At 43.9% G+C, this 13072-nt stretch overlaps 2 protein-coding genes across 2 annotated transcripts in view; one reads left to right on the top strand and one right to left on the bottom strand.

Moving 5' to 3' along the window:
- The window catches only part of CAPZA1 (capping actin protein of muscle Z-line subunit alpha 1), a 50539-nt gene extending 48127 nt beyond the window's left edge, over positions 1–2412 (bottom strand). The window contains exon 1 of the mRNA XM_062191973.1: positions 2305–2412. Coding sequence (XP_062047957.1) covers positions 2305–2343 — 39 coding nt within the window. The 5' untranslated portion in view covers positions 2344–2412. The remainder of the gene's footprint in view (positions 1–2304) is intronic.
- Positions 2413–3022: 610 nt separating this feature from the next.
- ST7L (suppression of tumorigenicity 7 like) overlaps positions 3023–13072 on the top strand; it is a 93979-nt gene continuing 83929 nt past the window's right edge. The window contains exons 1-3 of the mRNA XM_062191972.1: positions 3023–3249; positions 6194–6276; positions 12851–13013. Coding sequence (XP_062047956.1) covers positions 3042–3249; positions 6194–6276; positions 12851–13013 — 454 coding nt within the window. The 5' untranslated portion in view covers positions 3023–3041. The remainder of the gene's footprint in view (positions 3250–6193; positions 6277–12850; positions 13014–13072) is intronic.

The raw sequence follows: 13072 nt of genomic DNA, 5'->3' as shown, positions 1-13072 counted from the left end.
CTCCACCTGTGGTGCCAGCATCCCATATGGGCACTGGTTCAAGTCCCAGCTGCTCCACTCCTGATCCAGCTTTCTGTTTATGGCCTGGGAAAGCAGTAGAAGAAGGCTCAAGTGCTTGGGCCCCTGCACTCTCGTAAGAGACCCAGAAGAAGCTCCTGGCTCTGGATCCACCCAGCTCCAGCTCTTGTAGCTATTTGGGGAGTGAAACAGCAGATGGAAGACCTTTCTCTCTCTCACTCTCTGTCTGTAACTCTGCCTCTCAAATAATAAATAAAAAAAATTTTTAACGAATGTACAGTCTTAATTGCTGGGATTAAAAAATTTAACAAAATCTCAACTTCAAATGGAATTTGTGAGATTTTTATCATATCAGCTATAGTTAGTCACTCACACTAATAAAGACAATGTGGTTGGTTAAAAGTCTTTACCAAATATGAAATTCATTAACATTTTGGGGAAGACTTACCAACTATGATTTGCTTGATATGTCATTATTAAACCATTTACCAGGAGATAAGAACAAACAGTCCCAAAACTGCTGCTACAAAATCAAAACTAATACTATAAAGATACTGACGATGCTCAGACATCTAATTTGTACTTTGAAATACATATATATTTCCTCAACTTTAATTTAAAAGGCATTCTAACCTAGTTATAAAGACCAAAAAATCAACAGCACTGGCAAATGCTTATCATTTGGGCACAATAACCTTCAACAGTTTAATATCTAAATTCTTCATAAAAATTTGTTGTAATAACATTTTTACTTAAAATAAGTGGACCATCATCAGCTGGGTTAACAAATGTTTTATCCCAGGATTTTCACTATAATTAATTTTATCTGAATTATAGCTATTTGCCTTAAAACAATAGTTTTCTTCCCAGCATAAGTTCATATATAAGGTTTTCCCCCTGTTCTATTCGTTTACACTTGATCTTAGCCAAAGGGCCAAGAAGTTTCCAAACAAGACAACCAAACTCTAAAGTATTGTTCAGTCGCTTGTGCTGAGCACATTCTTCAACATTTCAAAATGGCACTGCGTTTATAGATAGGACATGTCAAATTATCCTGTACAGAGCATTCCTGGATCACACACACACAGTCCCCTCCTCTACCCCAATCTTTAAAATAAATAAATAAAGCAAGCATTCAAATTTACAGAACACTCAAGGGTGCATGTTCAGTAAAGGTCACTTTGGGAAACAAGACCTAACTCTTTATCCTATAGTTAAGCCATTCTAGTTTCCACAGGCTTTCAAATTATGTATCTACTGAAAATCCTGGCACAGTGTTAAGAAAGATGTGCAGTTGTCGTTAAAAAAAAAAAAGTTATTCCACTAAATGTAGAACATGATGCTATTTAAGACACTTTTAAAGAAGTAGACAAATTGTATGCTGACACATCCAACTGTAATCTAAGACATCACAGTGAAGCATCCGATCAGCCAGGATGCTTTGCCCAGACTTAAATGTGTTAAAATGCTTATGCGGTATAGAAAACAATTCTGGAATTTAAAAAAACAAAAAGCCATTAGCTATTCTTGATTTGTTAACAAGAAAACAAAAACTTTTCTTCCAAATAATCGTTAGGATGGAAGATGCAAGGGATGGATGGAGTGGGCGCGGAGGCGGTAGGTACCCTACAAAACAATCAAGGGAGTGTCTGCGGGGAAGAGAGTGGTGTTCAAATTTTGCAGCAAATGTCCTGAGGCTTACACAGGTATTAGAGCGAATCCGTTCAGTCGACAGTACGTGAGAAAAGAAGTGGATGTGTAAGTGAGGCGGTCAACACTTGGAGACCTCTCCTCTCTAAGGACTCGGGACAGCAGAGATCACTTCCTGAGGAAGGAGGAGCAAAAGGGAAGTTAAGAGGCCACCCTGACCAGGAAGTGACTCGCCCTAAACTAGCCCCAATCATATTTAAAAATGGGGGGGATGGGACGAGCCCCAACAGCTAAAGGCTGCCAAATAACTGCTGCTCCGTACACCGCGACATCACCACCGGCCCCTCTCCTAGGGACCGAAGAGAGCCCACAGTCACGACGCAGTAAGGGCAAAGTCTCTCCTGTGGTAGGAAGGCCACTGGACGGTGCCTCAGACCCTGGAGGAAAAGAGAGTTGAGTAATGGGGAACTGGGGCCACCGTGAGGCAGAGGGAAGCGTCCCGACCGCGGAGAGCGCATGCCGCCGCGGGCCACGAACTTTCTTTTTGCTGAGGACACTGCCGGGCTCGCCACCGCAGCCGAGTCGGGCCCCTGTACCCTGTCGGGGGAGGAGATGAGAGAGAGGCGGACCCCTTACCTTCTCCTCATCCGACACCCGATCCTCGAAGTCGGCCATCTTGGGCTGCTCTGGCCCAGCCCGGCCGCGGGCGCGAGGCAGGCCGGGAAGAAAGCCGAGTGATGGAATCGCCGCAGGGGCCGTCGGAAGGACCCGCCCGGAAACCCCGACCGACAGGGCGCCATGTCAGTTACGCGCGGCGGGGCCCGATCCTAGAGCCCGCGCCGCAGGAAGTCGGCTTTGCCTTCAGGGATTTTTTTTTTTTTAGTCTAACATCTTTCTCACTGAGTTACGTTCATTTCCCTGTTCATCTATTGGACGCTGGCAGAGGGTTTCGCCAGTCCTTAACGCCTGGGCTCCATCCGACCAGAGAGCGAGCGCTACTCCTAGAGGTTTTCCTGGTGTTAGTGATCTCCATGGCAGCCGAGTCCAAAGCGTTAAGAGCTGCTCGGCCCTTGAAACGATCGGTTTGTTTTCCGACGCCGGGAATGGGGTGAAAGGTGACTCTCGAGTCGTTTGGAAGCAAAAACACTGCAGGGTCACATCCTAGTCCATTTCCTCCCAGAATACGTGCTGCCAGACGCCCCTTCCCCGTCCCCAGAAGCTCCGCCACCTTCCAGATCTTCTCGGTCCCCGCTCCCCCAGGATTCCCAGCTTCACGGAGGCTAACCGCAGGTCCGCCACTATCCCAGGATTCCCGACTCCCGGCTTCCTGCCCTTCTCCCCTCCCAGCTCCGGGCGCCCGCGGAAGCGGCAAGATGGCGGACGGTTACGGCTTGTGTGAGGCCGGGGCTGCGGCGGCGACTGCTTCTGCTCCCGCTGCCGGCCTGAGCCCGCCGCTGGGCTGGAAGGAGCGGCTGCGGGCTGGGCTGGCGGGGACTGGGGCCTCGTTGTGGTTCGTGGCGGGGTTGGGGCTGCTTTACGCTCTGAGGGTCCCGCTGAGGCTGTGTGAGAACTTGGCAGCGGGTGAGAGACTCGGATCTCCCGGGGACGCCAGGAGAAGTGCCCGGGGCGAGGGCTAAGGGTGGAGACGCTCGGTAGCCGCGGAGGGCTTTGGAGAAGGTGTGGGCGATGCGCGACCGAGGGGAACTTCTCCCTCGGGCCGCAGCCGGGCAGCTGATTGTCAAACCCGAGCTGCCGCTGGCGGCTCCTCCCTAGAGCTTTTCAGATCCGCCCTCTTGTGTGCCCGTTCACCTGCGGAGAAAGCCGCCGGCCGACCGTAAGCTTCGGGTGCTAGGACCCAAGAGCGCGTTCTCAAACTCGGAGGTGGAATTTCTATAGCCCCTCGCCGTGGGTAGGGTCCCCTGGAAGTCGTCCCTTTGAATCTCCCGCCGCCCAGCCCTGAGACCCCACCCTAGACGGCGAAGAAGAGCAGATCTGTCAAAGACGCCGGGGTCGTAGTCGACCGTTCTCTTGCCTTAAAAGCTCTTAGACTTTTCGCGATAGTTTTGGTTTTTTTAAACTTTAATCTTGAGTGATGAACACTGCAGGAGGGAGAGGGGAAGAGAGAGGAATAGCGGTGGGATTGTTCATTAGTTGTTTTTTTTTTTTTAATCCCAGTATTTGTGGAGCTTGCTATGTAGCCTGTGTTGAAGATACAAAGGCCTATGGGAGACCGTGTTCCCCCGGGGATTCTGAAATACTATTCTTTCAGCTATAGACAGGACGAAGTAGATAAGGCCTAAGGCCTTTTACGCTGTCGTGACAGTATTTCACTTGCTCTCAGCAGCAACCTCACAACAAGACGAAATTATTTCCGATTTGTGATGACTTTGACAGTCAAAATCATGGTTTTATTTTTCTATAGCAAGAGAAGACAAATACTCCCTTTTCTATTCCATGAGATGACACGAACGACTGAGATAATGTTTGGAAATATGTTTCTTTTTTTAGAAAATAGGTACACATGTAAATTCAGAAATAACTAACACTAGACTGAGAAGCTAATTTGGCATCTGTAACAGGTGCTTCATGATATTTGTATGCTCAGTAAAATGTTAGTAACTGAGTTCACTCTATTTTTCTACTTGTTAACTAGATACCCATTTAGATGAGAGTAATTGACTATTATAAGGTTTCTCTTTTTTAAAAAAACACAGTATTTGTGACACAATTACTTGAAGTGAAAAATCTGATCTAGGATTTCAGTTAATCAGCTTTCAGTTTGTTGCTCTGCCTCTGCAGCTGAGTTACCAAATGCAGACATGGTTTCCTTCCGTCTAATTTGTGTTTCTCCGAAATAATTAGGGAGTGGCTGGAGGTTTGTTTAGCTTCTTATCCTTATAGATTTGCAAAAGTTCTTATCCAAATTGTGACTGAAAAGTCATGGAGTTTTATTCTCAAAAGCAAGCTAAATTATGTTATCTTGATTGGCTGCTTATAAAAACCCTACCTTGTCATATGTGAATGCATTTTTAAGACACTATGCAATGTTAAAGTAGCTTTTTTTTTTTTTTTTTGATAGGCAGAGTGGACAGTGTGAGAGAGAGAGAGAGAGAGAGAGAGAGAGGTCTTCCTTTTCCCTTGGTTCACTTCCCAATGGCCGCTGCGGCTGGCGCACCACACTGATCCAAAGGCAGGAGCCAGGTGCTTCCTCCTGGACTCCCATGCGGGTGCAGGGCCCAAGGACCTGGGCCATCCTCCACTGCCCTCCCGGGCTACAACAGAGAGCTGGACTGGAAGAGGAGCAACTGGGACAGAATCCGACGCCCCGACTGGGACTAGAACCGGGTGTGCTGGCACCACAGGCGGAGGATTAGCCAGCCTATTGAGCCAAGGCGCCGGCTAAAGTAGCTAAAGGTTACAACTTTGGGGGCAAGCACTGTGACATAGCTGGTAAAGCCACTGGCTGTAACACCTGCATCCTATATGGATGCTGGTTGATGTCCTAGCTGCTCTGCTTTCAACCCAGCTCCCTGCTAATTACCTGAAAAAGCAGCAGATGATGGCCCCCAATACCTGGGCATTTGCCACCCATATAGGAGATCCAGAAGAAGCTCCTGGCTTCAGCCTGTCCCAGTGCTGTTAGTGCAATCATCTGGAAAGTGAGCCAGTGGATGGGAAATCTCTCTCTCTCTCTCTGTAGCTCTGACTTCTCAAACAAATAACTCATTTGTTAGAAAGTGACAACTTTTTTTTTTTTTTAAGATGATTTATTTGGGAGAGTGACATGGAGTGGGGGTGGGGAGCCATCCTCTTGTTCACTCCCTAGATGGCCACAATGGCCAAAACCAGGAGTTTGGAACTCCATCCACATCTCTGATGTGAGTAGCAGAAACCCAAATATGTGAGCCATCCATCATCCACTACCTTCCCAGGTGATTCGAATGGAACTGGATTGGAAGAGGAGCAGCCAGGACTTGAACCTGCACTGGCTTATGGGTGCCCTCATTGCAAGCAGCAGCTTAACCTGCCATGCTACAGTGCTGGCCCCAAAAGTTACAACTTTCTCAGACAAATTGCTTACCAGATATTAAAGTAAATGATTCCCTATTCAGTATAGCTTGACTTAACAATTCTTTGACTTAACAATAGGATGAAAGTGAAACACATTCAGTAGAAACTGAACTTCAGATTTTGAATGTAGATATCTCCCCCCCCCCCCCCCCCCCCCCCCCGAGCTAGCAACTTGCACTCTTGTGATGCTATACTGTAGCTCCTCCTAATCACTCACAGATCAGGAGGGTAAGCAGTGAGAGACTTCGGTGATTGTAATGCTAAGCTATGTTGAGAAGGTTAGATATATTGAGTGCATTTTTGACTTAATGAGTTTATTAGGAAGTAACCCCATCATACATCGGGAAGCGTCTGTACAATTTATTTCCTTCTCTTCAAAAATTCTTGCATATTTGTAAATTAAGTACTTTAGATTCGCAATTTGTTAATATTTTGATTTTTTTTCTTTCGACAGTGACAGTATTTTTAAATTCATTGACACCCAAATTCTATGTGGCACTTACAGGGACATCTTCTTTGATATCAGGAGTAATATTTGTAAGTAGTTTCCATTTCCTTCCTTCATGTTTTGGTATTTTTCAAAATATGCTTTCTGTGGTTACAAAAAAAAGTTGTCTATTCAAGCAAGTTGGACAACACTGGAGCTTTCTCTGGGCTTATAGATATTGGCAGTATTTGCATTTTAAAGGCTTATTGTATACTGTAATAGAGGAAGGGTTGGGAGTGAGTTAGCAATTAAATGCCCAAAGGGCCCAGGTTGGTAACAAAAAATGACGAAACAGGCAGAGTAAGAATTAAATTGCTTCTTTAAAGGAGCAAAGTAATCTGGGTGATCTGGAAAGTTCATGTCCCCCCAAATGGCTATAGCTAGTTGGTGCCATGTGGACTTGTGACTAGTATTACTAGATCTTCTCATTTTCCAGACAATTTCAAGAGAACCAGGATATGCAGATTTTATACAGAATTTCCCAATATTTTAATGTTGACAGTATTGGGCAAACTCAAATTTCTGTGTCTAGAATTCAGCCTGCAGTTTTTCCAAGCCCTAATTTCCTCATCTCTAAACTGGGGATGATAATGTCTACTTTGTAAGTTTTTTTTTTTGATATTTATTTATTTACCTGAAAGTCAGAATTACACAGAGAGAGAAGGAGAAACAGAGAGAGAGGGGTCTTCTATCCACTGGTTCACTCCCCAATTGGCCACAACGGCAGGAGCTGCATCAATTTGAAGCCAGGAGCCAGGAGCTTCTTCCAGGTCTCCCACAGGGGTGCAGTGGGCCATCTTCCCACTGCTTTCCTAGGCCATAGCAGAGAGCTGGATGGGAAGTGGAGCAGCCGGGACTAGAACCGGCACCCATGTGGGATGCTGGCATTGCAGGCTTTACCCGCTATGCTACAGTGCCAGCCCCTGTCCACTTTGTAAGATTAAGAGGACTGAATGAGGTAATGCATGTAAAAGCTTCTAATATAGTAACTAGCTCAAAGTAAGCACTTCATGAATTTTGTTTGTTACTATTCTGCAAAGTTTCACAAGAAATCTGTTTATAAATTTTTCCAAATAACATACCACTTTTAATTACAGTTTTATAATCCCCATTAACATCCAAAGATCCAGTGTTTCCTAGTGTACACTTTGGAAAAATATGCTACAGATAAAAGTCTTGGGAAATATTGTGCCCTGCTTAGCCAATAGATTGTTTTGTTCTTTTTTCTCATCTCTAGGTGGTGCTCTCCAGCTATAGTAGAAATAATAATATTTGTATTAGACCTTTCTTTTTTTTAAACAGGGACTAATGTTAACCGTTTTGTTAACGTGAAATGTCATATAAGAGATTTCTTTTTCCTCTTGATTTAAAAAGAAAAGATGTTGAGAAATTCAGGATAAAAATTACATGTTTGGCTGGTGCCATGGCTCAATAGGCTAATCCTCCGCCTGCGGCGCCGGCACACCAGGTTCTAGTCCCGGTCGGGGTGCTGGATTCTGTCCTGGTTGCCCCCTTCCAGTCCAGCTCTCTGCTGTGGCCTGGGAGTGCAGTGGAGGATGGCCCAGGTCCTTGGGTCCTGCACCCCAGGGGAGATCAGGAGGAAGCAGCTGGCTCCTGCCATCGGATCAGCGTGGTGTGCCGGCTGCAGTACGCCAGCAGCAGTGGCCACTGGGGGGTGAACCAACAGCAAAGGAAGACCTTTCTCTCTGTCTCTCTCTCTCACTGTCCACTCTGCCTGTCAGAAAAATAAAAATAAAAAAATTACATGTTCATATAAAGCTCACAATTTATTGATTTATAAAACCCACTTACAGTTAAGACTATTTTAGCATGTTTAGTCAATAAAATATGAAAGCATAAATAAATAAAATAAAGTATATTTAAACAGCTGATGCAGTGGAAAAAGCATTAGTTTTTGGAGCCAGAAAATGTGATTTTGAGTCTTGACTTTTGACTAATAACTTTGGGCAAGTCACATAAGTGCTCTAAATCATAATTTCCTCATAGGAGGGAGATAACTTGTAATTTAGGTATCTGTATATATGTATACAAACACACACAAACACACATGAAGGTCCTTCAGAAAGTTCATGGAAAATGAGTGTTATGAAAAAGTTATACGTGGATTTCAAAACTTTTTGCACCAAAATAAACTTATAATTCCATTTTCCACAACTTTTTTTAATTACCCTGTGTGTGTGTATGATATTTAAGACCATTTAAAATTTGTTACTACTCTTTATAAAACAGAATTTTAAAGGTACAAAAATTAGGAAATTAATGGGGCTGGCATTGTGGTGGATGGATAAACCTTCTGCCTGAGACACTGGCATCTCTTATGGACGCTGGTTCGTATCCTGGCTCCTCCACTTCCTATCTAGCTTCCTACTAATTGCCTGGGAAAAGCAATGAAAGCTGGCCCGAGTGGTTGGGCCCTTGTCACTCACATGGGAGACCCAGATGAAGTTCCTGGCTCCTAGCTTCGGCCTGGCCCAGAGTTGTTCATTGGAGCCATCGGGGAAGCAAACCAGTGCTCTCTCTGGCTCTCCCTCTCACTTTGTAACTCTGAATTTCAAAATAGATAAATAAATCTTTAGGAAAAAAATTAGAAAATTCCAGTAACATTTTAAAGGTTACACTGTATCATGACCTTTGCAGTATTAATGGGTTTTTATTAAAGAGGTTGTGCTTGTAACTTCTTTCACTATTTGGATTTGTGTACACTTATGAACATGTACTATTACATATTCATATACAATGAGGTGTATTTTGGAAGTGGTCTAGTATAACAGTTAGGTGCTCTGAAGTCAGGCAAAGCTGAGTAAGAATCCTGTCACTTACTAGTGCAGAAACTAGAGCTGGTGACTTAAGCATAGCATATATGTCCTTGTCTCTGAAACCAGTTGTTGTGAGGGTTAAGTGACATAACGCATATGAAGAACTGGGCACCAATGCTTGACTCATAGAAAGCTAGTAGACTTGTGACTACTAGTGCTTATTATTATTATTCTCTTGTGTTACGATGACCTAAATCCTGGAAAGCCTCTGATTTCATATTCGTTCATTAAAGACTGCCTATATGTCATATATTGAAGAGCAGCTTGTTAATGTTGCCTTTGGAATTACAGTTTTTGACAGTCTTTAGGCAGTTTGGTAAATCCAAGAGTTAGCCAATATAAATCTTATCTCTTCCATTATACGAACAGTTTCTGCTTGTGTGATTTCTTCTGGTTGTTTTAAAGAAGTTTCATCCCATTTCTTAGTAAAACATAGGGGAGCAGCCAAACTGTGCCCATATTTGGTGGCTATTAACTGCTTGTTAACTCATTAAGAGTGAACAGAGAAACCATGTTCGACTGAGCATAAAACATTAGTGGCATGATAGATAAATGTTGTCCCTGATTTTCTAGCACTTTCTGATGAATGTGATAGCATTTACTCAGTAGGCCACAATGTAGCATGCAGTGACTACATGTCTTTGGCACCTACGTAGCATATTTGTTCTATTTAGTGAAGTAAAAATAACATTCCTAGGTGTTTGAAAGCTCTGATTTTTTGCATGTGATGCACTCTGTATTCATAGTAAAATATTTTTTTAAAAAAGATTGTAATCTCTTAAGTAGTTGTGAATTTTTTTAAATAAACACAGTGTATTTTTTATAAGATTATTTATTTGAGAGGCAAAGTTACAGAGAGGGAGAGACCGACAGAAAGGTCTTCCATCTGCTGATTCAATCTCAAATGGCCACAATGGCTGGAGCTGCACCGATCTGAAGCCAGGAGCCAGGAGCTTCTTCTGGGTCTCACACATGGGTGCAGGGGCCCAAGCACTTGGGCCATATTCCATTACTTTCCCAAGCCATAGCAGAGTTGGATCAGAAGTGGAACAGCCGGGACTTGAACTGGAGCCCATCTGGGATGCCAGTGCCACAAGCTGAGACTTAACAAACTATGCCACAGCACCATCCCCTTGTTTGTTCTTTAAATGCAGTATATTTGGTAGAAGAGTAGTCTGTAAGTTGATTTTTAAGGGAAATTGTCCATAAATAATAGGAGGAAGATACTGAAGTGGTTTTATAATCAAAGGTTAGAAAACTAGTTACTTGAAATTGTTCCAATAAGCAATTTTAAACTGAAAGCTCTTGATTCATTCATTCAACAAATATTTGTAGAGAACCTTTTATAAATAAGACATTTTTCTGGATGTTGGGGATACCGTGGTAAGCAGGAAAAAAAAAAGAAGATTGTGGCCTGATGGAATTCGGCCTAGAAAGTGATTACAGACATCAATTCATTCATTTGAGGATTTTTTTTTTTTTTTGAGTACCTGCTGTATATCACACAGTATTTCTGGGCACTGGGCTTATAGCAGTGAACAAACAAACAAACAAAAAAATCATGTTCTCATGGAGATTAATTATATTGGGGTATAGATAGTAGATGGTACATAAGTAAAGCAAATAGTATGTTCTTGCTAGTTGGTGAGAAGTGCTAAGGGGAAAAAGTGAAGCAGAGAAAGCATATAAAGTGTCAGAGAAGAGGGTGGGAATTATAGCTAGGGTAGCAAGGGAAGGCCCCACCGAAATGATGATTTTTTTGTTTATGGAAAGACTCAAAGGAAAAGAGGAAGCAGGCTGTGCTGCATGTTACTTCTCCCTGAAGAGAGGAGGGTATACTTAGAGATGTGAGGAATGGCACCAATCATCAGTGGAAAGATTGCTGTTCTCCGAAAGGAAAACACAGGATGCAGTGAAAGTACATGACACAGCTCTACCTGTCCTGTTTTCTGGAGTCAGAAAAGTTCTCTGAGGAAGTGTCATTTAACCTGAAACCCAGAGGGGGTTGAGGAGGTTGAGTGTCTAGATATGAAAATCTCTGCTGATTCAGCACGGAGAGCTTCTTTGGGTTCCTCTTTGTATAAAAATGATAAACCATGGAAATGGGAAGAATGTCCAGATGCTTTTGGTAAAGATTTATTTATTTAGGGACCAGCACTGTGGCTTACTGGGTAAAGCCACTGCCTGCAGTGCCGGCATCCTATATGGGCATGGGTTCAAGTGCCGGCTGCTCCTCTTCTGATCTAGCTCTCTGCTATGGCCTGGGAAAGCAATAGAAGATGGCCCAAGTCCTTGGGCCCCTGTACCCACATGGGAGACCTGGAGGGAAGCTCCTGGCTTTGGACTGGTGCAGCTACAGCCATTGTAGCCATCTGTGGAGTGAACCAGGGGATGGAAGACTCTCTCTCCCTCATCTTCTGCTGCTTTCCCAGGCACATTAGCAGAGAGCAGCTGAGACTTGAACTGGCACCCATATGGGATGCCAGCACCACAGCTGTTGGCCCCAAATGTCCCAATTTTAAATGGTCCAATATGGGAATCAATTTGACTATTAACCTACATTTGTAATATTGCCAAATACTGGAGTAATGCTTTTTGGGTCAAAAAACACTTTTATGTACTTTTTTTTTTTTTTTTTTGACAGGCAGAGTAGACAGTGAGAGAGAAAGAGACAGAGAAAGGTCTTCCTTTGCCGTTGGTTCACCCTCCAGTGGCCGCCGCAGCTGGTGCGCTGCGGCCGGTGCACCGCACTGATCCGATGGCAGGAGCCAGGTGCTTCCTCCTGGTCTCCCATGGGGTGCAGGGCCCAAGCACTTGGGTCATCCTCCACTGCACTCCCAGGCCACAGCAGAGAGCTGGCCTGGAAGAGGGGCAACCGGGACAGAATCCAGCGCTCCAACCGGGACTAGAACCCGGTGTGCCGGTGCCGCAAGGTGGAGGATTAGCCTAGTGAGCCACGGCGCCGGCCACTTTTATGTACTTAAAAAAAGATTTATTTATTTATTTGAAAGGCAGAGTGACAGAGAAAGACAGAAAGAGGCAGACACAAAGAGAGATCTTCTATCCCTTGATCCCCCAAATACTGCAGTGGCCAGGGCTGGGCCAGGGTTGGGCCAGGCTGAAGCCAGGAGCCAGGAACTTTATCCTGTTCCCCATGAGGGCAGCAAGGTCTCAAGCGCTTGGGCCATCTTCCATAACTTTTCCAGGTACATTAGCAGGGAGCTGGATTGGAAGTGAAGAAGCCTAGACTCAAACTGGTGCTCATTATGGGATGCTGGCCTTGCAGGCTGTGCCACAGCCCAGCCCTCTTATACTTTTTAATAACCACATTTAACAGATGAGGACAGTGAGGCGCCATGTTGTTGGAGGTCAAGTGACCTGCACACAGCACACAGCTAATAAATGGCTGATTTGGGAGTCAAATGTGGGTATTCTAATCTTAGTGTAGTATTTAATTCACTATGCTAGTTGTTTTAAAATCCTTTTAATCATGCTACAGATAGAATAAAATAACAATATAGCAGTTAAGTACTTATTGTTTGTAATGCTTGATTACAAATGCATAGTTTTACCTAAGTGTATCTAAATTTCATCACAAAATATATTTAAAAAAGTATTTCATTTTTACACGTCATGGGTTATTGGGGAATCTTATGTTTATTTTTCTTTGGAAATGCACTTAAAATCCTGAATTGAATATAATGTTGTAAGAGAATGTTTGAACTTAAACTCGCATATCTGCTGATCAATTCCATTTTAAGTGAAGGATGTTTTCTGTTTGTCACAGATATTTGAATGGTGGTACTTCCATAAGCATGGCACGTCTTTTATTGAGCAAGTGTCTGTAAGCCATTTGAGACCACTGATGGGAGGAACAGAGAGCAGCATTTCGGAGCCAGTTTCTCTTTCCAGCAACAGACAAAGTGAAGCCGGCAGACAGAATTTGTCAGGTGACTACCTTTCTAATATGTTTTCAGAGCTGTGTAATTAAGATTGAGTTTGACCATGA

This window comes from Lepus europaeus, chromosome 5, assembly GCF_033115175.1.
Source record: "Lepus europaeus isolate LE1 chromosome 5, mLepTim1.pri, whole genome shotgun sequence".
Classification (NCBI taxonomy): Eukaryota; Metazoa; Chordata; class Mammalia; order Lagomorpha; family Leporidae; genus Lepus; species Lepus europaeus.
Note: the sequence above shows the minus strand (reverse complement) of the source record. Positions and strands in the feature narration are given on the sequence as shown.